The following is a 21,470-nucleotide window of genomic DNA, read 5'->3' on the forward strand; positions in this document are numbered from 1 at the left end:
GACCAAAACTCCGTCTCAAAAAAAAAAAAAAAAAAAAAAAATTATATATATATATATATATATATATATTTATATTTATATAGATATATAAAATAATTAGCCAAGCATGATGGTGCACACCTGTAATCCCAGCTACTTGGGAGGCTGAGGCAGGACAGTCACTTGAACCCAGGAGGCAGAGGTTGCAGTGAGCGGAGATCGCACCTCTGCACTCTAGCCTGGGTGACAGAGCTAGACTCTGTCTCAAAAAAAAGAACCTTGCCTGTTCAGAGGTGTGGATGTACCTGGGCGTGTCCAGGGCAGAGGAGTATTATGGAGTGGTGGAACTGCAGGAGCAGCGCTGGGGGCTGTTGGGCACAGCACCGGAGGCCCTGGCTGACTTCAGGTTGCAAAGGCTCTCATGTTTTAGGGGAAGGCAGTGGGCAGCCAAGGATGCTGTCTGAGCAGAAAAGGACATGAATATCAACGGGAGCTGGTGGGGTGGATGCGATGATGGCTGGGAGAGCACTGGCGTGGGGGCCGTCGGGGCAAAGCCTTCTGTTCCGGCACGGCCTGCCGGGAGACGTTTCCTAGATGTGGCTTTTCAGGCTGCGGCCTGGCTCAGCCTGGGAAACAGGAACCTGTGGCCTAGGCCGGTCATGACTCAGCTCCAACAGAAGAAGAAATAAGAATGGGGTTTGTGCCCAGGTGGGGCAGTGGGGCTGTAGTGTGGGACTCTGGTGCCAGCCTGGGATCCAGAGGGCATTTCTGGGGCCCGGGGATATGGACAGATGGAGCACCCACATGCCTGGGCCTCCCTGCCCCTGTGGGAAGGAGAGCCCTGGCCAAGGGTTTACAGGAGATCTGAGCTGACCCTGTGGGCTGGCGCTGGGGGGCTGCCTGGAGCCGGGCTGGTCTGCTCCTTACCTCTGTTTTGCCTAACATCACACTCACCCAGAGTGACCCCGAATAGTTGAGTTTGGGAGGTCAAAGCTTTTAAAGCCATTAAAACAGACCATGTCACCAACTAATGGCCTCAAAATTTTAAAAGGGAGGGCCCTCCCCAACCCTGCCCAAGGGACAGCAGAGCTACTTCTGATCTGCTTGTCCTCAGGTTACCAGGAATGGAACAGAGTCCCGGCTTCATTGCTATAGAAAGCCCTGTGTCGCACGGCCTGTCAGCAGCCTCAGGCTCCAGAATATCCGCATCTCCTTCTTCTTTGATTGTGGCTTAGTGGGGATCCTTTTTCCTTCTGTTTGTCCTTCCTCAGCCTCTGTCCCTTGGGTCTGCCAGCCATGCCTGCAGATGTCTCTTTTGGGTGAAATGTTCTGACTCTGCACCTGTTGTGCTCCTAATAGACTCTGTGTTACTAGAAAGAATCACCCAGGCCGGGCCTGGTGGCTCACGCCTGTAATCTGAGCACTTGGGGAGGCTGAGGCAGGTGAATCACTTGAAGTCAGGAGCTGGAGACCAGCCTGGCCAACATGATGAAACCCCGTCTCTACTAAAAATACAAAAATTAAGGTCAGGCACTGTGGGTCACACCCGTAATCCCAGCACTTTGGGAGGCTGAGGTGGGTGAATCACCTGAGGTCAGGAGTTCAAGACTAGCCTGGCCAACATGGCAAACCCTTGTCTCTACTAAATATACAAAAACTAGCCGGGCGTGGCGGCCACCTGTAATCCCAGCTGCTCAGAAAGCTGAGGCAGGAGAATCTCTTGAACCCAGGAGGCAGAGGTTGCAGTGAGCTGAGATCACACCACTGCACTCCAGCCTGGGTGACAGAGCGAGACTCTGTCTGAAAAAAACAAAAAACTTAACCAGGCGTGGTGACAGGTGCCTGTAATCCCAGCTACTCGGGAGGCTGAGGGAGGAGAATCACTTGAACCCGGGAGGCAGAAGTTGCAGTGAGCTGAAATTGTGCCACTGTACTCCAGTCTGGATGACAGAGCGAGATTCCATCTCAGGAAAAAAAATAATTACCCATAGAACATTTTCCATGTTAGGACAGATGAGGACAGCTGGACAGACCTTCCAAACCTAAACATACTGGGTACCTTTAAGGCCCCTTTAAGGTGGATAACTCCCCCTCTGCCCTCGGCCCAGAAAAGCTTATTTTCCAATAGGCCATGGCTGGAGGATGGGGAAATGTCCCATCCTTCACCGAATGTGTGGGATTGCGGGTCAGTTCCGTGGTGTATCTGCTTGCCCTAGCCACCAATGGGACCCACTGGAGAGAAGGAAAAAAGTTGGAAAGCAGTCAAGCGTGTCATCAGCAGACGAGCTTTGGTCAAATCAATGACTGCCTCCCACTGTTACAGAAACCGCTGTGGTCACAAGGGACTCTGGACTTCTGGCTGGGGCCCCTGTCGACAAAGAAGGATTCTTGTTGAAGAACTGTGGAAGGAGGAGGAGGCTGGGCATCATCTCTCCGCTTGCAGGAGAGGACGCCGTGCTAGGGGCTGGGGTCATCATGCCCCTTGCCCTCCTTGCACCTTGCTGCTGTCTGTAACCCCAGTGCCTCCTGCAGGTCTGGGTGCCTCATCCCTCTCAGCCTCAGGAGCATCTTTCAGGAACCCTCCTCAACTCTCTGTCTTGTGTTTTGCAGTGATCAGGGCCAAAGCGGTCAGTGAGAAGGAGGTGGACTCTGGGAACGACATTTACGGCAACCCCATCAAGAGGATCCAGTATGAGATCAAGCAGATAAAGGTAACAGTGGCCACGGGTGTCCTGGGCTGCACTGTGGGCACAGCTGTGGGGCGTTGGGGTTGGCAGAGAGCCGGGTGTCTGGAACACGATGTGGCCACCTGTGGAGCAGAGCAGAGGGTGACATCATCAAGCTGCAAATAGATCCAATTTCCCTTAATCCTAGAACGCCTGAAAAGTTGTGTGGAGATGACACGTTCCCTGCAAGGTCAATTCCTCCAGAAACCTGGCCGGGTGCGGTGGCTCACGCCTATAATCCCAGCACTTTGGGTGGCCGAGGTGGGCAGATCACCTGAGGTCAGGGGTTCGAGACAGCCTGGCCAACATGGTGAAACCCCGTCTCTACTAAAAACACAAAAATTAGCCAGGCATGGTGGTGGGTGCCTGTAATCCCAACTACTTGAGAGGCTGAGGCAGGAGAATCGCTGGAACCCAGGAGGTGGAGGTTACAGTGAGCTGAGATTGTGCCACTGCAATTAATCCTGGGTGACAGATCGAGACTCCATCTCAAAAAAAAAAAAAAAAAAAAAAACCTGTCACCTTGACTTTGATGCATGACAGATTGGCGGCACAGCTTCCACTTCAAGATACCAAGCTCCCCGTAATGTCTGTGGGCCGTTCTGTGGGGCCTCTGTGGCAGAGCCATTGTGGGTTTCAAAGACTTGGTGTGAGAGAAGAGCACGCAGGTCCCCCAGACTGCAGTGTATGGTCTGTGCCTGCCGGCTTGCCTGCAGTCCTAACAGGAGAATGGATTTGGCAGAAGGAGAAGTCCTCTGCCCGCTGTGTTGGGGCAGCTTCCAGAAATAGGGGAAGACATGGAGATTTTGGAGTGGACCAGTTACTAAGAAGATGAGATACCAGTGGGGGAGGGGCTGCAGCCTGAGGGTGGGGGCGGGTCATTTGTTAGTTTCTTCAAAGCACTGTTTGTGTTCAGGGGCATATGGGAAGAAGCCCATGTTTGAGAGGGAGACAGGGACAGGGAGGGAGAAAGAATGTAGTGGCTGGTTGCAGTGTCTCACGCCTGTATCCCCAGTGCTTTGGGAGGCAAAGGCAGGTGGATCACTTGAGCTCAGGAGTTCAAGACCAGCCTGGGCAACATGGCGAAAATCCATCTCTACAGAAAACTAGCCAGGCCTGGTAGTGCACGCCTGTGGTCCCAGCTACTCAGGAGGCTGAGGTGGGAGAATCACTTGAGCCCAGTAGGCAGAGGTTGCAGTGAGATGACATCTCACCACTGTATTCCAGCCTGGGTGACAGAGTGAGACCCTATGTGGCAGGGAGGATGGGGGCCGGCCTGCGGCAGGAGAGGTGATTGTGTTGTCGTTGATAGTAACTAACATGGTCTGTAAGAGAGAAGAAAATTCATGTCCCAGGTGGAGAGACAGCTGTGTAAATGGTGGTTGTTGTAGTTATCCATATTTAATTTTGTTATTAAAAATGAAAAGTAGGCCAGGCATGGTGGGAGGCCGGTGGATCACCTGAAGTCAGGAGTTCGAGACCAGCCTGGCCGACACGGTGAAACCCTGTCTCTACTAAAAATACAAAAATTTGCTGGGCATGCTGGCGAGCACCTGTGATCCCAGCTACTTGGGAAGCTGAGACAGGAGAATCACTTGAACCTGGGAGGTGGAGGTTGCAGTGAGCTGAGATTGTGCCACTGCACTCCAGGCTGGGTGGCAGAGTGAGACTCTGACTCAAAAAAAAAAAAAAAGTAGTTGAAAATCAATGTCATCAGAAGGTCATTGGGATGCTTCATCATCACATCTATGTCACCTTAAGGGGGTGACCTAGTCTCTCAGTGCCTACGCCTCATTCTTTATGAGGCAGGAAGGAGGATCTGCTCTTACGACCTCATGAAGGCGTTGTGAAGAGGCCAGTGTCAGTGCCAAGGAAATGCTTTTAGCCTTTTGGCAAATGATGTCATTTAATACGGCATCAACATAACCTTTCTTGGTACAAGTTGGAGTTTAGCTCTCAGAAAGCTATTTGTGATGACAGCGAGGCATGATCCCATTCCATTTGGGTTTGCTTATTGAAACTCTTCAGGGGGAAAAACAGCACCCTCCCTGAATGGTGGGAAAATGGCTCTTCTTCACCTGGGAGGCAGGTGTGTTCCTCAAAGGCTGTGAGGAAACCAGATGTTGGGAAAGCAAACCCCTCTGGCCCGTGGAGTTACACCCTAATTCCTGAGGTCCCTGTCTGCTCTCATTGCCATCAAGTAGACAATACTTGATCAAAATTCCTGGAAATATGGGTTGGGTAGAGTGACACATGCATGTAATCCCAGTACTTTGGGAGGCTGAGGCAGGAGGATTGCTTGAGCTCAGGAGTTTGAGACCAGCCTGGGTGATACAGAGAGACCTTGTTTCTACTAATTAAAAAAAAAAAAAAAAAATAGCCAGGCATGGTGGCACGCGCCTGTAATCCCAGCTACTCGGGAGGCTGAGGTGGGAGGATCACTTGAGACTGGGAAGTCAGTGTTGCAGACCCAGCCTGGGCAACAGAGTGAGACCCTGTCTCAGAAAAATAAAACATTTCTGGAAATATGCAAAAGTCATGGTCCTTCACAGTGGTCCAGAGTCATGCGGAGGTACCAAAGCCCCTCCCCAGAGATTCAGAAATGACCTCATTGGGGCAGGGGACAAGGGCACAGAGGCGTTGTCTGAGGATGCCACGCTCCGGATGTCAGCCTTGTGCCCACCTGCTGTGATCTGCCGCACTAAAAGTTGGGTGACTCCAAAGAATCACTTTGCTATAAGAATAGTCTTCTTTTCTTTTCTTTTTTCTTTTTTTTTTTTTGAGATGGAGTCTTGCTCTGTCGCCAGGCTGGAGTGCAGTGGCGCAGTCTCAGCTCACTGCAACCTCCGCCTCCTGGGTTCAAGCGATTCTCCTGCCTCAGCCTCCCGAGTAGCTGGGACTACAGGCCCACACCACCACACCCAGCTAATTTTTTTAGTAGAGGTGAGGTGGGGTTTCACCATTTTGGCCAGGATGGTCTCAATCTCTTGACCTCATGATCTGCCTGCCTCAGCCTCCCAAAGTGCTGGGATTCCAGGCGTGAGCCACTGCGCCTGGCACTTTTTTTAATTTTTTTTTTGGTCCAGGCTGGAGTGCAATGGTACAATCTCAGCTCACTGCAACCTCTGCCTCCTGGGTTCGAATGATTCTCCTGCCTCAGCCTCCCAAGTAGCTGGGATTACAGGCACTTGCCACCACGCTCAGCTAATTTTTGTATTTTTAGTAGAGATGGGGTTTCACTATGTTGGCCAGGCTGGTCTTGAACTCCTGACCTGAGGTGATCCACCCGCCTCAGCCTCCCACAGTGCTGGGATTGTAGGCGTGAGCCCTGCGCCCAGCGGAAATGGTCCTTTTCTAATCCATGCAGTTGGCACTACCTGGTCGTCCTCTTTGGTGCCAGGTGTACCACAGACACAGGTTGTGCTGCCCGGGGTGTTCTAGATGGGAGTGGAATTCACCGACTGCGCCACCTGCCTCTGCTTACGTGTCCTTCTCCTGTCTTTCTAGATGTTCAAAGGGCCTGAAAAGGACATAGAGTTTATCTACACAGCCCCCTCCTCGGCAGTGTGTGGGGTCTCGCTGGACGTTGGAGGAAAGAAGGAATATCTCATTGCAGGTGCGTATGAGTGGGGCCGCCAGCCGGAGGCATGCTCAGAAGCGGGGCTGTCCCTCGACGCGGTCCAGGGCTCACTTCCCAGGCTCCGCGGGCGGGGAGGCGGAGGAGTTGAGGCAGTGAGGCAGGGTGCAAGGTGCCCTCTCCACACTTCCCATCAGAGAATGTGAGTGAATGTTCACCTACCTGCCAGTTTCCTTGGAAATTTAAGATTGGTGGACAAAAAAGGTGAGCGTTTTTGCCTTTTCTTCCTAAAAGGGAGGTGTGTGCTGGAAATGTGCAAGGCAGAGGACTCTTCTGCCATCAGGAGGGCCGAGAGCTTGCGTGAAGTCTGTTGATTTTATGCTGGAGACTTGCTTGACTTATTTCTTCATCTGTCTCTTTTTTTTTTTTTTTGAGACGGAGTTTCGCTCTTGTTACCCAGGCTGGAGTGCAATGGCGCAATCTCGGCTCACCGCAACCTCCGCCTCCTGGGTTCAGGCAATTCTCCTGCCTCAGCCTCCTGAGTCGCTGGGATTACAGGCATGCACCACCATGCCCAGCTAATTTTTTGTATTTTTAGTAGAGATGGGGTTTCACCATGTTGACCAGGATGGTCTCGATCTCTTGACCTCGTGATCCACCCGCCTCGGCCTCCCAAAGTGCTGGGATTACAGGCTTGAGCCACCGCGCCCGGCTCCTTTTTTTTATTTTGGTAAAATGTATGTAGCAAAATGTAACCATGTTAACATTTCTTTTTTTTTTTTTTTTTGAGATAGAGTCTTGCTCTGTCGCCCAGGCTGGAGTGAGTGGCACAATCTCAGCTCACTGTAACCTCCACCTCCAGGGTTCTAGCGATTCACCTGCCTCATCCTCCCGACTAGCTGGGATTACAGGCATGCGCCACCACACCTGGCTAACTTTTAAAAATATTTTTAGTAGAGAAGAGATTTCACCATGTTGGCCAGGCTGATCTCGAACTCCTGACCTCAAGTGATCCGCCTGCCTCAGCTTCCCAAAGTGCTGGGATTATAAGCGTGAGCCACCATGCCCGGCCTGAAATTCAGTGGTTTTAGTATATTCACAGAGTTATGCAACCATCACTGCAGTCAGAACAAAATCCTGTATTCTTGAGCCATTACCCTCCTAGCGCCCCGTCTCCCCACACCCCAGCCCAAAGCAGCCACTAGTATACTTCCCGTCTCTACAGATTTCTCTATGCTCGGCTTTCCTAGGAACGGAGTCCTACATGTGGCCTTGCGTAACTGGCTGCTTTCGTGTTTCCAAGGCTGATTCATGTGACAGCGTGTATGAGACTTTCATTCCTTTCTGGGATATTCTGTTGTATGGAGAGGCCACATTTTGTGTATCCTCTCATCATCTGATAGGCATTTGGGTTGTTGCCACTGTCACCTGTGTTTGACAGTTGTGACAAATGTCGCAGTGAACATTGGTGTGTGGGTTTTTGCAGGGACCTGTTCTCATTTTTCTTGGGTGTATCACTGGCCGTGGAATTGGGGTTGGGGGGGCTTTGGGTGACTTTAGATTTAACCATTTGAGGAGCTGCCAAACCATTTTCCAAGGCAGCTTTACCATTTTACATGCCCAGTATTATCTGATTTTCATAAGAAAAAGAAAATCAAATGGAGAGGGGCAAGTGGACAAAAATCATCTGTGCTGTAAAGATCTTACCAGCTAACTAATGCCCTCAGAAAAACACAGGGGAGACAGAAGAGCTGGGGTGGCTCTTGGAGCCACAGGCGGTGGCACGTGGCTGAGATGTGGTCTGCAGCGTGGCATTCGGGGGCTGCTACAGCCTGTGTACAGAACAGAGCACAGGAGGAGATTCCCCGGCGTGTTGGCATCTGCTGTGTCTCTCTTTCAGTTCTTTACTGTATTTGTTAAACCTTTAAATTATGGCATCACGCCTGTAATCTCAGCACTTTGGGAGGCCGAGGCGGGTGGATCACGAGGTCAAGAGATCGAGACCATCCTGGTCAACGCGGTGAAACCCCGTCTCTACTAAAACTACAAAAAATTAGCTGGGCATGGTGGGGCGTGCCTGTAATCCCAGCTACTCAGGAGGCTGAGGCAGGAGAATTGCCTGAACCCAGGAGGCGGAGGTTGCGGTGAGCCGAGATCGCGCCATTGCACTCCAGCCTGGGTAACAAGAGCGAAACTCCGACTCAAAAAAAAAAAAAAAAAAAAATTAGCTGGGTGTGGTGGCATGCACCTGTAGCCCCAGCTACTTGAGAGGCTAAGGCAGGAGAATTGCTTGAACCCAGGAGGCGGAGGTTGCGGTGAGCCGAGATCGCACCACTGCACTCCAGCCTGGTGCCTGGTGACAGAGCGAGACTCTGTCTCAAAATAAAATTATGACATCTATGACTTTTGTTACCAGAAAAATAAAACCTGGAGAGACAAGGAGACAGAATCCCCCGTGGTGCAGGGAACTTACTTCCAGTTTCCTGTGTCCTCTTTTTTTCCCTAGTCCATAGGGAACAGCCTTTAGTCCAGCAGTCCCAGCTCAGTCTCCTCACACTGCCCTCTAGGGGCTGTCTGCCAAACTGCAGAGCTGTGGAAGGACAAAGGGCGGGGGTTCCATGCACAGGTGGACTCTTGGGTGCAAAAGTGACCTTGGTCTGAGCCAGCCCCGGTCTCCAAACATACCCAGCTGAATGCTCGCCCATGGCGGGGCTCTCTGTTTTTTGTTTTGTTTTGTTTTGTTGAGATGGAGCCTCTCTCTGTCGCCCAGCCTGGAGGGCAGTGGTGCAATCTCCGGTCACTGCAACTTCTGCTTCCCAGGTTCAAGCAAATCTCCTGCCTCAGTTTCCTGAGGACTGGGAGGATCTCAGTGGGAGGACTGGGAGGACTGGGAGGACCCGCCACCATGCCCAGCTAATTTTTTGTATTTTTAGTAGAGATAGGGTTTTGCCATGTTTGCCAGGCTGGTCTTGAACTCCTGACCTCAGGGGCTCCGCCCACCTCAGCCTCCCAGAGTGCTGAGATTACAGGCATGAGCCACTGCGCTGGGCCAACATTAAGTACATTCACGATGTTGTGTGACTGTCACTACCTATTTCTAGAACTTTTTCGTCATCCCAAACTGAATCTCCGTCCCCATTACCGATACTTCCCTGGACCTCTGTTTGCCCAGCATCTCCCAGCCACCTTTCTACCTCATCTCCATGAATCTGTCCGATCTCGGCACCTCGTGCAGGTGGGGTCACACCTCCTTCCGTAGCTCACCTGCTGCGCTTCACATCATGTCCTCAAGTTCATCCATGCTGTAGCATGGGTCAGATTTGATTTCTTTTTATGTGCATACATTTTAAAGTTTCCCATGTGTGATATTCTTCTCAGTTGAATTCTATATATGTTTTCAAATTGTTGACATTTCCATTAACTTTATAACACAGACACTGCTTAGTATCTCAAGGAGGAGGCAAGAGGAGGTTGTGATGAGGGCACAGAACTAAAGGTGCCATGTGCTAACAGTTTCTTGCATAAAGAAAATAAGTAAATGGGCCAACCATAGTGGCTCACACCTGTAATCCTAGCATTTGGGGAGGCTGAGGCAGGAGGATGGTTGGAGGTCAGGAGTTCATGATCAGCCTGGACGATATAACAAGACCCTATATCTACAAAATATGAAGGAAGGAAGGAAGGAAGTGGAGGGGAGGAAGGAAGGAAGGAAGAGGAAGGGAGGAAGGAAGGAAGGAAGGAAGGAAGGAAGGAAGTCAGCTGGGCGTGGTCATGCGCACCTGTAATCCTATCTGCTTGGGAGGCTGAGGCAGGAAGATCCCTTGAGCTCAGGTGTTTGAGGCCACCGTGAGCTAGGCCTGCACCGCCGCACTCCAGCCTGGTGACAGAGCAAGACCCTGTCTGTGTTTTAGAAGAGAAAAAGATAACAACTAAGTGTAATAAAAAGATGTGAGGCGCCCAAGGGAAGGCTCTGGAAACACACCTGCTGGAGATTGAATCTATGCTCTGACACCTGACTCCTTAATATCCTTGACCAAGTGACTTGACCCGTCTGTGCCTCCCATGCTGATCAATATGTGGGGGATGGCAACAGTAGTATCTGCCCCAGGAGGGGTTGTTCAGAGGGTGGAAGTGGGAGCGGAAGGCCAGAATGATGGTCCCAGAGATGCTGGTTATCTCAGACCTCACTCAAGGGTAGCTGATAGTTTTATTTCTTAAATTGGAGATGGGCCGGGTACGATGGCTCATGCCTGTCATCCCAGCACTTTGGGAGGCCGAAACAGGCAGATCACCTGAGGTCAGGAGTTCAAGACCAGCCTGGCCAACATGGTGAAACCCCATCTCTCCTGAAAATACAAAAATTAGCCGGGCATGGTGGGGTGCACCTGTAATCCCAAATACTCAGTAGGCTGAGGCAGGAGAATTGCTGGGACCTGGGAGGCGGAGGCTGCAATGAGCCGAGCTCGTGCCGCTACACTCCAGACTGGCGACAGAGCAAGACTCTGTCTCAAAAAAAAAAAAAAAAAAACAAAACAAATTGGAAATGGCAGTGACCCATGCATGTGGCACAGCACTGCATGACAGGCTGGTGAGTCAATACAGAACTACACTGAAGGTCTACGAAGAGCTAGGGCAGCCGGCAGCAGAGTGGACGTGAAGGCTCTGCTGGAAGTTCCCTGCTCCCTGGTTCTGTAGCAGGATCCTCGCTAGAAAGCTGTCATGGAAAGATTCTGAAGAGCTCTAGTTAAGAAGTTAAAAACAAAAAAACCTGATGTTGGCAAGGCTGCAGAGAAAAGGCAACACTGACATGCTGTTAGTGGGAATGTAAACGAGTTTGCCACTGTGGAGCACGCTTTGGAGGTTTCTCAGAGAACTGAGAATGGAAGCAGCATTCGACCCAGCAGTCCCGCTCCTGGGTATACACCCAAAGGAAAATAAATCATTCAGTGACACTGCGCCGATATGTTCATCACCACTGTTTGTAATAGCAAAGACGTGGACTCTACCCAAGTGCCCATCCATGGTGAACTGGATAAAGAAAATGTGCGGCCGGGCGCGGTGGCTCACGCCTGTAATCCCAGCACTTTGGGAGGCCGAGGCGGGTGGATCACGAGATCAAGAGATTGAGACCATCCTGGTCAACACGGTGAAACCCCGTCTCTACTAAAAATACAAAAAATTAGCTGGGCATGGTGGCGCGTGCCTATAATCCCAGCTACTCAGGAGGCTGAGGCAGGAGAACAGGAGAATTGCCTGAACCCAGGAGGCGGAGGTTGCGGTGAGCCGAGATCGCGCCATTGCACTCCAGCCTGGGCAACAAGAGTGAAACTCCGCCCCCAAAAAAAAAAAAAAAAAAAAAGAAAATGTGCGTATGTATCACGGAATACTACACAGCCGTAAAAAGGAATGAAATCATGTCCTTTGCAGTGACAAATGTAGCTGGAAACCATTATCCTAAGGGAACTCACACAAAAACAGAAAACCAAATACCACGTGTTCTCACTTATAAGTGGGAGCTAAACGTTGGGTACACATGGTCATAAAAATGGGAACAAGAGACGCTGGGGAATACAGGAGGCAAGAGGGAGGAATTGTGGGGTAAGGGCTGAGAAAACCTACCTACTGAGCACCATCCTCACTACCTGGGCGCTGGATCCATTTGTATTCCAGACCTCAGGGACACACAGCATGTCCACGTAACAGATCTCCACATGGACTTTCTGTTTCTAAAATCAAAGTTAAAGAAGACTGTGAGACCTGCCCAGTGGCCAGCTGGCTGTGGATCTTCTCCTCCACCAATGAGGCTGCATTACTTCATCCTCCTCTCCCTGGGAGGGGGAGCAGGGGTGGGGCCGTTGTGGCCACAGTGGCTGACTCACATTGTGGTGAAAGGAGCTTCTCCCATCTGACTTCTTTCCCAGCCTTGGTCAGATGACTCCACATTCGACCTGGCATTTATTTCCTGAGGCAGGAACCTAGATCCAGGTTGCCTGGACTCAGGATCGGCCCTTTATCCGGGGGCTAACCAGAAATGACAGGCACGTGAACCACGCAGCTTGGGCTGGCTGCAGCTGGTGAGTGACCACATGGCTTGAGCAGGCCACCTCCTCTTGGGCTGATGACTCACCCTCACGTGTGGAGTCAGGCACCAGGAGACTCATCTCGAATTGGCCCTGTAATCTTCTTCTGCATTCCTCTTCTCCAAAAGGGAAAATCAACATACAACCCTTTGTTACAAATTTTAATTCCTGGTTTTCTGTAACCAAGACTCATGCCTCGTTTTTCTCCAAGACAGACATAAGTAGAACATTACAGCAGATGCTCATGGTGTGTGTGCCCAGCCAAGTCTTAATCAGACCAGAAGGGGTCTTTTCTTTTCTCTCTCTCTTTTTTTTTTTTTTTTTTTTTTGGAGTCAGAGTCTCGCTCTGTCACCAGGCACCAGGCTGGAGTGCAGTGGCGTGATCTCAGCTCACTGCAGCCTCCACTTCCTGGGTTCAAGCAATTCTCCTGTCTCAGCCTCCCGAGTAGCTGGGACTACAGGCGTAGGCCACCATGCCCAGCTAATTTTTGTATTTTCAGTAGAGATGGGGTTTCACCATGTTGGCCGGGATGGTCTCAATGTCTTGACCTTGTGATCCACCAGCCTTGGCCTCCCAAAGGGCTGGGATTACAGGTGTGAGCCACCGTGCCCAACCCAGAGGGGGTCTTCTCTTAACATTGATATGTGACAGCCAGTGTTCACATTAGCCCAGTAACTAGTACCATTGAAAAGATACGGTTTTTTGGCCAGGATCACTGGAGGTCGGTTGTTCAGTACCACCCTGGCCAACATGATGAAACCCTGCCTCTACTAAAAAATAAAAAGATTTAGGCACCCGTGGTGGCACACACCTGTAATCCCTGTTACTTGGGAGGCTGAGGCAGGAGAATTGCTTGAACCCTGGAGGTGGCGGTTCCAGCGGGCGGAGACGGTGCCACAGTACTCCAGCCTGGGTGACAGAGCAAGACTCCGTCTCCAACAAAAAAAAGAAAGAAAAGATACAATTTTCACTTCATCTCTTCTTCCTGCCATTGCTTACTTTAGAGGAAGCCAGAATTGGTGGTAAAAGGCCAAAAGAGAAGATGGCAGGAAAAGGCAGAATGTGAAGCAAATCATTAGAACAAGCACTGGGGTGCCTCATCAGTAAAGTTACTGAGCAATTACTATGTAGGGAACTGTGGATACGTAAGGGTTAAGACACAACCCTTAGATTACTCTCTGGCTAAGGAGTGAGATGCAGAAGAAAGGCAAGTCTAATATAGAGTGGGAATTGATGCTAGTCAAGTGATAGAGACAGCGGAAATCACCAAAGAAGCTGGGAAGCCATGATGGAGCTGCAGCCCGTCTGTGGTGGTGGATGCCCAGGCTGGCCGGGCATGGGACTGCAGTATACCTGTATGGGCACCAAATGCCAGAATCAACCAGGATCCATGAATGGGTTCCTTCCCAGGTGTCAGCTTTGCTCCTTCCTGATCTATTCTGAACTCACGGAAAATAGCTGTGGGTCTAGCGGGGAAAGTTACATATCTAGTTTTGAATTGTCTTGAGGCCACCCAAACACTTGTCTTGTGAAGTTGTAGGGTTCAGAATAAATGTTACAGGAGTCATTCTGCTTTCTCATCCTGTTCTGCACCTGGAATGTCACGAGCCTAAACAGATAAAGGGACTGACCCAAAGAGCTCCCCAAGGTGAAGGAGCAGCTAGAACAGGAAGTGCATAAGAATTCAAACCCAGGGGGCTGGCACAATGATTGCACCGTGCCCAGGACAATGGAGGCCACTTGTGCCTGCCTGAAGCCCCAGGCAAGCGGGACGCATTTCCATGGCACGGGGGTGCAGGCGGGAGCTGCATTAGTTCTTCACTGGGCTGCGTTTCTATTAGCAGATCCTGCTGTGCCTGAGATCGTTAAGTCAGATGAATGAAACTTTGTCAAACAGAAGTGCTCAGGGCACAGCCTGAGGCTCTGTCTGCTTCTCAAGGAATTGCCCATTGGTATCTGCCAGGTGCAGGTGCTCATCACTGACATCTGTGTCTCTTCACAAGGGACTGTTGTGGCAGGAAGATCGGGTGGTTTTTTTGCTTTTGTTTTTGTTTTTCTGGGTCTCACTTTGTCACCCAAGCTGGAGCGCAGTGGCGCGATCTCGGCTCACTGCAACCTCTGCCTCCTGAGTTCAGGCGATTCTCCTGCCTCACCCTCCCGAGTGGCTGGGACTACAGGCATGTGCCACCATACCTGGCTAATTTTTTTGTATTTTTATTTTATTTATTTATTTATTTATTTATTTTTTATTTTTTATTTTTTTTGAGACGGAGTTTCGCTCTTGTTACCCAGGCTGGAGTGCAATGGCGCGATCTCGGCTCACCGCAACCTCCGCCTCCCGGGTTCAGGCAATTCTCCTGCCTCAGCCTCCTGAGTAGCTGGGATTACAGGCACGCACCACCATGCCCAGCTAATTTTTTGTATTTTTAGTAGAGACAGGGTTTCACCATGTTGACCAGGATGGTCTCGATCTCTTGACCTCGTGATCCACCCGCCTCTGCCTCCCAAAGTGCTGGGATTACAGGCTTGAGCCACCGCGCCCGGCCTATTTATTTATTTTTAGATGGCTTTTCGCTCTTGTCATCCAGGCTGGAGTGTCGTGGCGTGATCTCGGCCCACTGTAACCTATGACTCAGGGTTCAAACAATTCTCCTGCCTCAGCCTCCTTAGTAGCTGGGATTACAGGCACCTGCCACCATGCCTGGCTAATTTTTGTATTTTTACTAGAGACAGGGTTTCACCATGTTGGCCAGACTGGTCTCGAACTTGTGACCTCGAGTGATCTGCCCGCCTTGACCTCCCAAAGTGCTGGGATTACAGGTGCGAGCCACCGTGCCCAGCCTGAAAGATGAGTTTTTATATTATTATTTTTTTTTCTTTTTTGAGATGGAGTCTCGCTCTGTCACCCAGGCTGGAGTGCAGTGTTGCCATCTTGGCTCATTGCAACCTGCACCTCCCAGTTTCAAGTGACCCACCCGTCTCAGCCTCCTGAGTAGCTTACAGGCATGTGCTACCATGCCTGGCTAATTTTTTTGTATTTTTAGTAGAGACGGGGTTTCACTATGTTGGCCAGGCTGGTCTCTAACTCCTAACCTCAAGCGATCCGCCTGCCTTGGCCTCTCAAAGTGCAGGGATCAGAGGCGTGAGCCACCGCGCCGGGCCTGAGGGGTGCATTTTGAAATGAGCTGTCATTAGGTTCTGCAACACACTCCTTTGTTCTTTTCCTCCTGCTTGGACAATGCCAAGGCTGTTGCCAAGGCAGAATCTCCAGCCCTGGAAGGAGGCAGCTGATGAGGCAGGAGCCTGAAGTTCAGGAAGGAGCCGCAGGTCTCCGTGCCTGACGAGTTCAGAGCAGGTTCCTCGTTTTCAAAAGTTCCATGCTTTGGCTCTTCATCATGGAAAAATGCAGAATTAAAAGTTCAAACTCAAATGGGAGAAATGCCTGTGAATTAATATTTTATGGAAATAAAAACAGGAAATAATACAGTCTACATACTGCACGATGTTCTATGTATGAAGATGCACGTGTAAGAGAATATTGGCCGGGCGCAGTGGCTCACACCTGTAATCCCAGCGCTTTGGGAAGTCAAGGTGGGAGGATCACTTGAGCTCAGGAGTTCAAGACCAGCCTGGGCAAATTAGTGAGCTATCATCTTCATCCTTTTTTTCTAGAATAAAATTTAATTTAAAAGAATATTGGGGCCAGGTGTGCTGGCTCATGTCTGTAACCCCAGCACTTTGGGAGGCCGAGGCGGAGGTATCACTTGAGCCCAGAAGTTTGAGACCAGCCTGAGTAACGTAGCAAGACACCATCTCTACAAAAAAATAAATAAGCAGGGTGAGCAGGGTTTCGTGGTTCACACCGATAGGCCCAGCTATTTGGGAGGCTGAGGCGGCAGGGTCGCTGAGCCTGGTGACCAAGGCTGCAGTGTGAGCTGTGATGATACCGTTGCACCGTGGCCTGAGTGGCAGAGCAAGACTGTCACAAAAATCAGTCCTGGAACCTTGGAAGGAAATACATCAAAATGTTAGCTGTGGGTCATGAGAGTAGGGAAGGTTTTTCTTGATTGTTTCCTACATTTAACTGCATTTAAGTTTCCATCAGCGAGCATGCATTATGGCTTGTTTTTCCCGCTTTTTGTTTCTCTAAGACACAGTCTTGCGTTGTCACCCAGGCTGGAGTGCTGTGGCACTATCTCAGCTCACTGCAACGTCTGCCTCTGGGGTTCAAGAGGGATTCTTGTGCCTCAGCCTCCCAAAGTGCCGGGATCACAGGAGTGAGCTACCATGCCCAGCCACGTGTTTTGTTTAAACTCAGACAGTGCACAGTATGGTTACAGCGAAATCCCAGCACCCCTGCGCTGGGGGCAGGATCTGGGCAGAAGGAGGACTTGACCCTAACACTGAGCTTGGTGACTCCGTCTCTCTGCAGGAAAGGCCGAGGGGGATGGCAAGATGCACATCACCCTCTGTGACTTCATCGTGCCCTGGGATACCCTGAGCACCACCCAGAAGAAGAGCCTGAACCACAGGTACCAGATGGGCTGCGAGTGCAAGGTAAGCGGGTCCCGCCTCCACCGGGGGCATCACCTCCTCCCACTGCCTCCAGATGGACTGCGGGGTTTTGGTCCCTGGCTTTCCAGGGCCTCTTAATCCTCAGGTCCTGATTTAAGACTGGGCTCCGGGAAGGTCTGCTCCTCCCAGGAATGAGGCTGTCTGGCCGGAGACAGAGCCTTTGGCCCCCGGTCCCTGGAGAGCTCTGAGACACATGCTGCCAAGGGATGTCTGGAGGCTGGGCGCGGTGGCTCAGCCTGTAATCCCAGCACTTTGACAAGCCAAGGTGAGCAGGTTGCTTGAGGTCAGGAGTTTGAGATCAGTGTGGTCAACATGGTGAAACCCTGTCTCTACAAAAAACACAAAAATCAGCCAGGTGAGGTCATGCATGCCTGTGATCCCAGCAACTTTGGAGGCTGAAGCTCGAGAATTGCTTGAACCTGAAAGGTGGAGGTTGCAGTGAGCCCCAAGATCGCACCACTGCACTCCAGCCTGGGTAACAGAGTAAGGCTCCATCTCAAAAAAAAAAGTGGGGGGACGTCTGGAAGGCTAGGAGATTTGAGAGTAAGAGCATGAATTCAGCTCTGTTACCTGTAGCTTCTAGCAAAAGGAGCTGTATGGGGAGAATATAGTCCTATGGATAATTTTCTTCAAATGTGCAAGTGTAAACGCTTGTGAGAGGGCGCTGCAGGCGTTACGATTTTTCCAACATTCCCGACATTTCCACACCGGGTCAGTGTCTACGTGGGGTCTGTGTTGAGAACACCTGAATGCCAGCTCCTGTTAAAATCAGCCCGGAGGTTGTGCACAGCCCTAGCAGCGCAGCTCTGAGATGTGGCTCTGGAGGGGGAGATCGCCGCCTCCACGGCTCCCATGGGCTGCTAGCACCCTGTCCCCGCCCTCCCCGCAGGAAGCATTGCTGAGTGCTAGGTACCCCCTGCCCCCCCAGTCATCCGCAGTGAGTCTGGGACCAGAAGACTCGGGTGAGGCTGCAGGGATCGGCCTTCCCTGGGAAGCTGCCTGGGGCCACCCTCCCTCCCAGTGGCCGCCAGCCCCTTCTCAGCAGGTTCGGAACAGGAATTCTGAACCCAGTCTCCAGCCATATGTATATTAAGCAAAACTCCTCTGTGCCCAACATGAAATCAAAGCAAGTTCTTCCTTTTTCTTTCCACGGCCGTTAGGGTGGTCAACCTCTTGTATCCTTGGGCTCCTTTACTGAATTGCTAGTTGCCGATGACCTTGTCTGGGGCTTGAGAGCAAGAACGGGCCTTTTCCCGGCCTTTTTTGCTTGGCTGGAATCTATCTCCAGGAGACCCAGGCCCTTTTATCATTGCTTTGTCCCTGGGAGGGCAGGGCCAAGCTGAGGCCATTCTCTCATGCTCAGGGAGGTAGACGAGATGGCTCAAAGGGCGGCACAGCTGCAGCAGTAGGGGGGCTGCGGTGGGCGGGGCACGGCATCCCTGCAGGGGAGCCCCCCTCTCAGGCCAGCCGCCTGCCGCTGCAGGAGCTGTGGGACTCTGGAGAGGCTGCCATCCCTGCATACCGCAGACAGGCACGTTGCCGGGGTCTGGACCTGCCCCCTGAGCAGCCTCCGCCCACCCCTCCCTGGGTCCTGACGCCATCTCCCTCCGTGTGCCCCCCCCTCAGATCACACGCTGCCCCATGATCCCATGCTACATCTCCTCCCCGGACGAGTGCCTCTGGATGGACTGGGTCACGGAGAAGAACATCAACGGGCACCAGGCCAAGTTCTTCGCCTGCATCAAGAGAAGCGACGGGTCCTGCGCATGGTACCGTGGTGCGGCGCCGCCCAAGCAGGAATTTCTCGACATCGAGGACCCATAATCGGGCCCGCCACAGCCCTGTGGCCAACTGCAAAAACTCCAAGGGTTTCGACTGGTCCAGCTCTGACATCCCTTCCTGGAAACAGCATGAATAAAACACTCATCCCATGGGTCCATATTAGTGCGATTCTGCTCCCCGCTTCTCCTTATAGACACGGTTGTGGGTCTGGAGGGAGACGTGGGTCCAGGGTCCTCATCCCATCCTCCCTTCGCCAGGCACTGTGTCTGGGGCTTTGATCCTTGGGTGCAGGGCGGGGACACGTGGCTTCCCTCCCAGTCCCTGCCTTGGCACTGCCACAGACGCCGAGCAGGCAGCACTTGGGGATCTCCCAGCTGGGTTAGGGCAGGGCCTAGAAATGCGAATTTTGCAGAAACTTTTGAGGGTCATTGCAAGACTGTGTAGCAGGCCTACCAGGTCCCTTTCATCCTGAGAGGGGCATGGCCCTTGTTTTCTGCAGCTTCCACACCTCTGGCCCTACTGTAGCACTCTCTGCCCCTGGCAAGTGCCCCTGTCGCCCCAGTGTCCACCATGAACTCCCAGCACCTGTGACTCCCCCATATCCAGGGGCAGCCTGGAACCAATGGCTCATTCTCCAAGGAGCCCCATCCATCCTATTAATCCTCAGAATTCCAGGGGGAGCCTCCTTCTGAGCCTTGTAGAAATGGGAGTGAGAAACCCTAGTTGAGCCACGTTCCAGCCTCAGCTGCGTCTTTCTGGTCTCCCGCACCCCCCACCCATGTGCTCCCCAGCCGGCAGGGGGAGTCTGTGAGGTCCTGTCCTGAGGCTGCTGTGTGGGGCTGGTGGCTGCCCTCAAGGTCCCTTCCGGAGCTGCTGCAGTTGCCACTGCTTCCTGCCCCTCCTGGCATCAGGCGCCTGGATTGAGCTGTGCGGCTTTGCTTTGTCCGGGCTTGTGTGCAGGGCCTGGCTGTGCTCCCATCTGCACATCCTGAGGAGGGGAAAAGCTGGGTTCTCGCTGTGCCCTCCTGCGTTTAATGTTCTCTCCTTCAGAGACTGACAGGCATCGTTCTCCATGGGGCTTTCTGCATGTGACGCTGGATAAGCGTAGTAAGTCCAGCCTAGGAAGGGAAGGATTTTGGAGGTAGGTGGCTTTGGTGACACTCTCACTTCTTTCTGAGCCTCCAGGACACTGTGGCCTGTTTTAGAGACATCTCATTTTTCTAAAGATGAATTCTCAGATGATATGTGAACCTGAGTTGCAGATATACCAACTTCTGCTTTTATTTCTTAAATTACAAAGATTATCTAGTTAAGAAACTTCCTAGGGAACTGGGGAAACTATGTGTTTCCTGAAGCTAGTGAGATAGGGGTTAAGATAGGAAGAACTCTCTCGGTAATGATAAGGAGACTCTCTTGTTTCCTCCTGTGTTGTAAAGATAAACTGACGCTATACATGCACATTATGCAGACATGTATACACACACACACAGTGAAACCGAAGCCTGACGCCCGCGCACGGTCCTGCAAAACGCTTCCAAAGCCACCTAAGCCTGTTCTATTGGCAGCAACCCCAAAGCACCTGTTAAGACTCCTGACCCCCGAGTGCCCTGCAGCCCCCATGCCCACCTGGGACCTGGTCAGCACAGATCTTGGTGACTTCCCTTTCTAGGGCATACTGGGAGGGTTTCCAGGAATCAGCCCCTGCCCTACAGGCGTTCATGCTGTACAGTGATCTAAAGTTGGTAAGATGTCATAATGGACCAGTCCATGCCACTCCAGTGTATACAACTCCACCAGACCCCTCTGACCCATATAACACCCCACCCCCGTTCGCTTCCTGTATGGTGATATCATATGTAACATTTACTCCTGTTTCTGCTGATTTTTTTTAATGTTCTGGTTTGTTTTTGACATCAGCTGTAATCATTCCTGTGCTGTGTTTCTTATTATCCTTGGTAGGTATTAGACTTGGACTTTAAAAAAAAACAAACAAAAAAAAACCGTTTCTGCATCGTGGAAGCGTTTGACCCTGAGTGGAAAGCGTGGCCTCTGGGGTGGCTTCCTTCAGGTCTCTTTCCTTTGGTTCTCTGAGTATTCTTTGCTTTCATCTGTCTCCCGTCTTTGGTTCTCCTGTTCAAATTATTACAAAGTAAAAGATCTTTGAGTAGGATTGGTCTGAAAGGCGGCCTTTATATTCTATATTCGATCCACACACGTTGGTCTTTTAACCATGCTGAGCAGAAAACAAAACAGGTCAATATAAGTGCCCCGTGGCAGCCGAGAGGCGAAGCCGCTCAAATAACTTCCCAGTGAATAATGGCGATATATATATATAGTTTAAGAAGTCTCTCCATTTGGCATCGTTTAATTTATACGTTATGTTCTAAGCACAGCTCTTTTCTCCCTTTCATCCTGCAAGCAACTCAAAATATTTAAAGTTTACATTGTAGTTATTTTCAAATCTTTGCTTGATAAGTGTGAAGAAATATCGGACTTGCTGCCGTAATTTAAAGCTCTGTTGATTTTGTTTGTTTCTGTTTGGATTTTGGGGGAGGGAGCACCGCGTTTATGCTGGAATATGGAGTCTGAGACCTTCCTGTGCTGGGAACACACAAGAGTTGCTGAAAGTTGACAAGCAGACTGCGCATGTCTCTGATGCTTTGTATCATTCTTGAGCGATCGCTCGGTCCGTGGACAATAAACAGTATTATCAAAGAGAGTGTGGGCTGTCTCCGTGTGGCTGTGTCTGA

General features: G+C 51.2%; 1 protein-coding gene across 3 annotated transcripts in view; it reads left to right on the forward strand.

Annotated features, from left to right (window-relative positions):
- Window positions 1–21,439, forward strand: part of TIMP2 (TIMP metallopeptidase inhibitor 2) — a 67,852-nt gene extending 46,413 nt beyond the window's left edge. For 2 of the 3 annotated variants that reach the window (XM_032241481.1, XM_032241479.1), the window contains exons 2-5: window positions 2,590–2,690; window positions 6,213–6,321; window positions 16,796–16,920; window positions 18,565–21,439. In XM_032241481.1, the coding sequence (XP_032097372.1) occupies window positions 6,213–6,321; window positions 16,796–16,920; window positions 18,565–18,762 (432 nt within the window). In that variant the 5' untranslated portion in view covers window positions 2,590–2,690 and the 3' untranslated portion in view covers window positions 18,763–21,439. Of the gene's footprint in view, window positions 1–2,371; window positions 2,486–2,589; window positions 2,691–6,212; window positions 6,322–16,795; window positions 16,921–18,564 lie in introns of those variants that run through there. The other variant, XM_032241480.1, reaches the window with a different exon arrangement.
- Window positions 21,440–21,470: the final 31 nt, after the last annotated feature.

The sequence above is a fragment of the Sapajus apella genome, unplaced genomic scaffold, assembly GCF_009761245.1.
Source record: "Sapajus apella isolate SASKATOON/1434 unplaced genomic scaffold, GSC_monkey_1.0 scaffold48, whole genome shotgun sequence".
Classification (NCBI taxonomy): domain Eukaryota; kingdom Metazoa; phylum Chordata; class Mammalia; order Primates; family Cebidae; genus Sapajus; species Sapajus apella.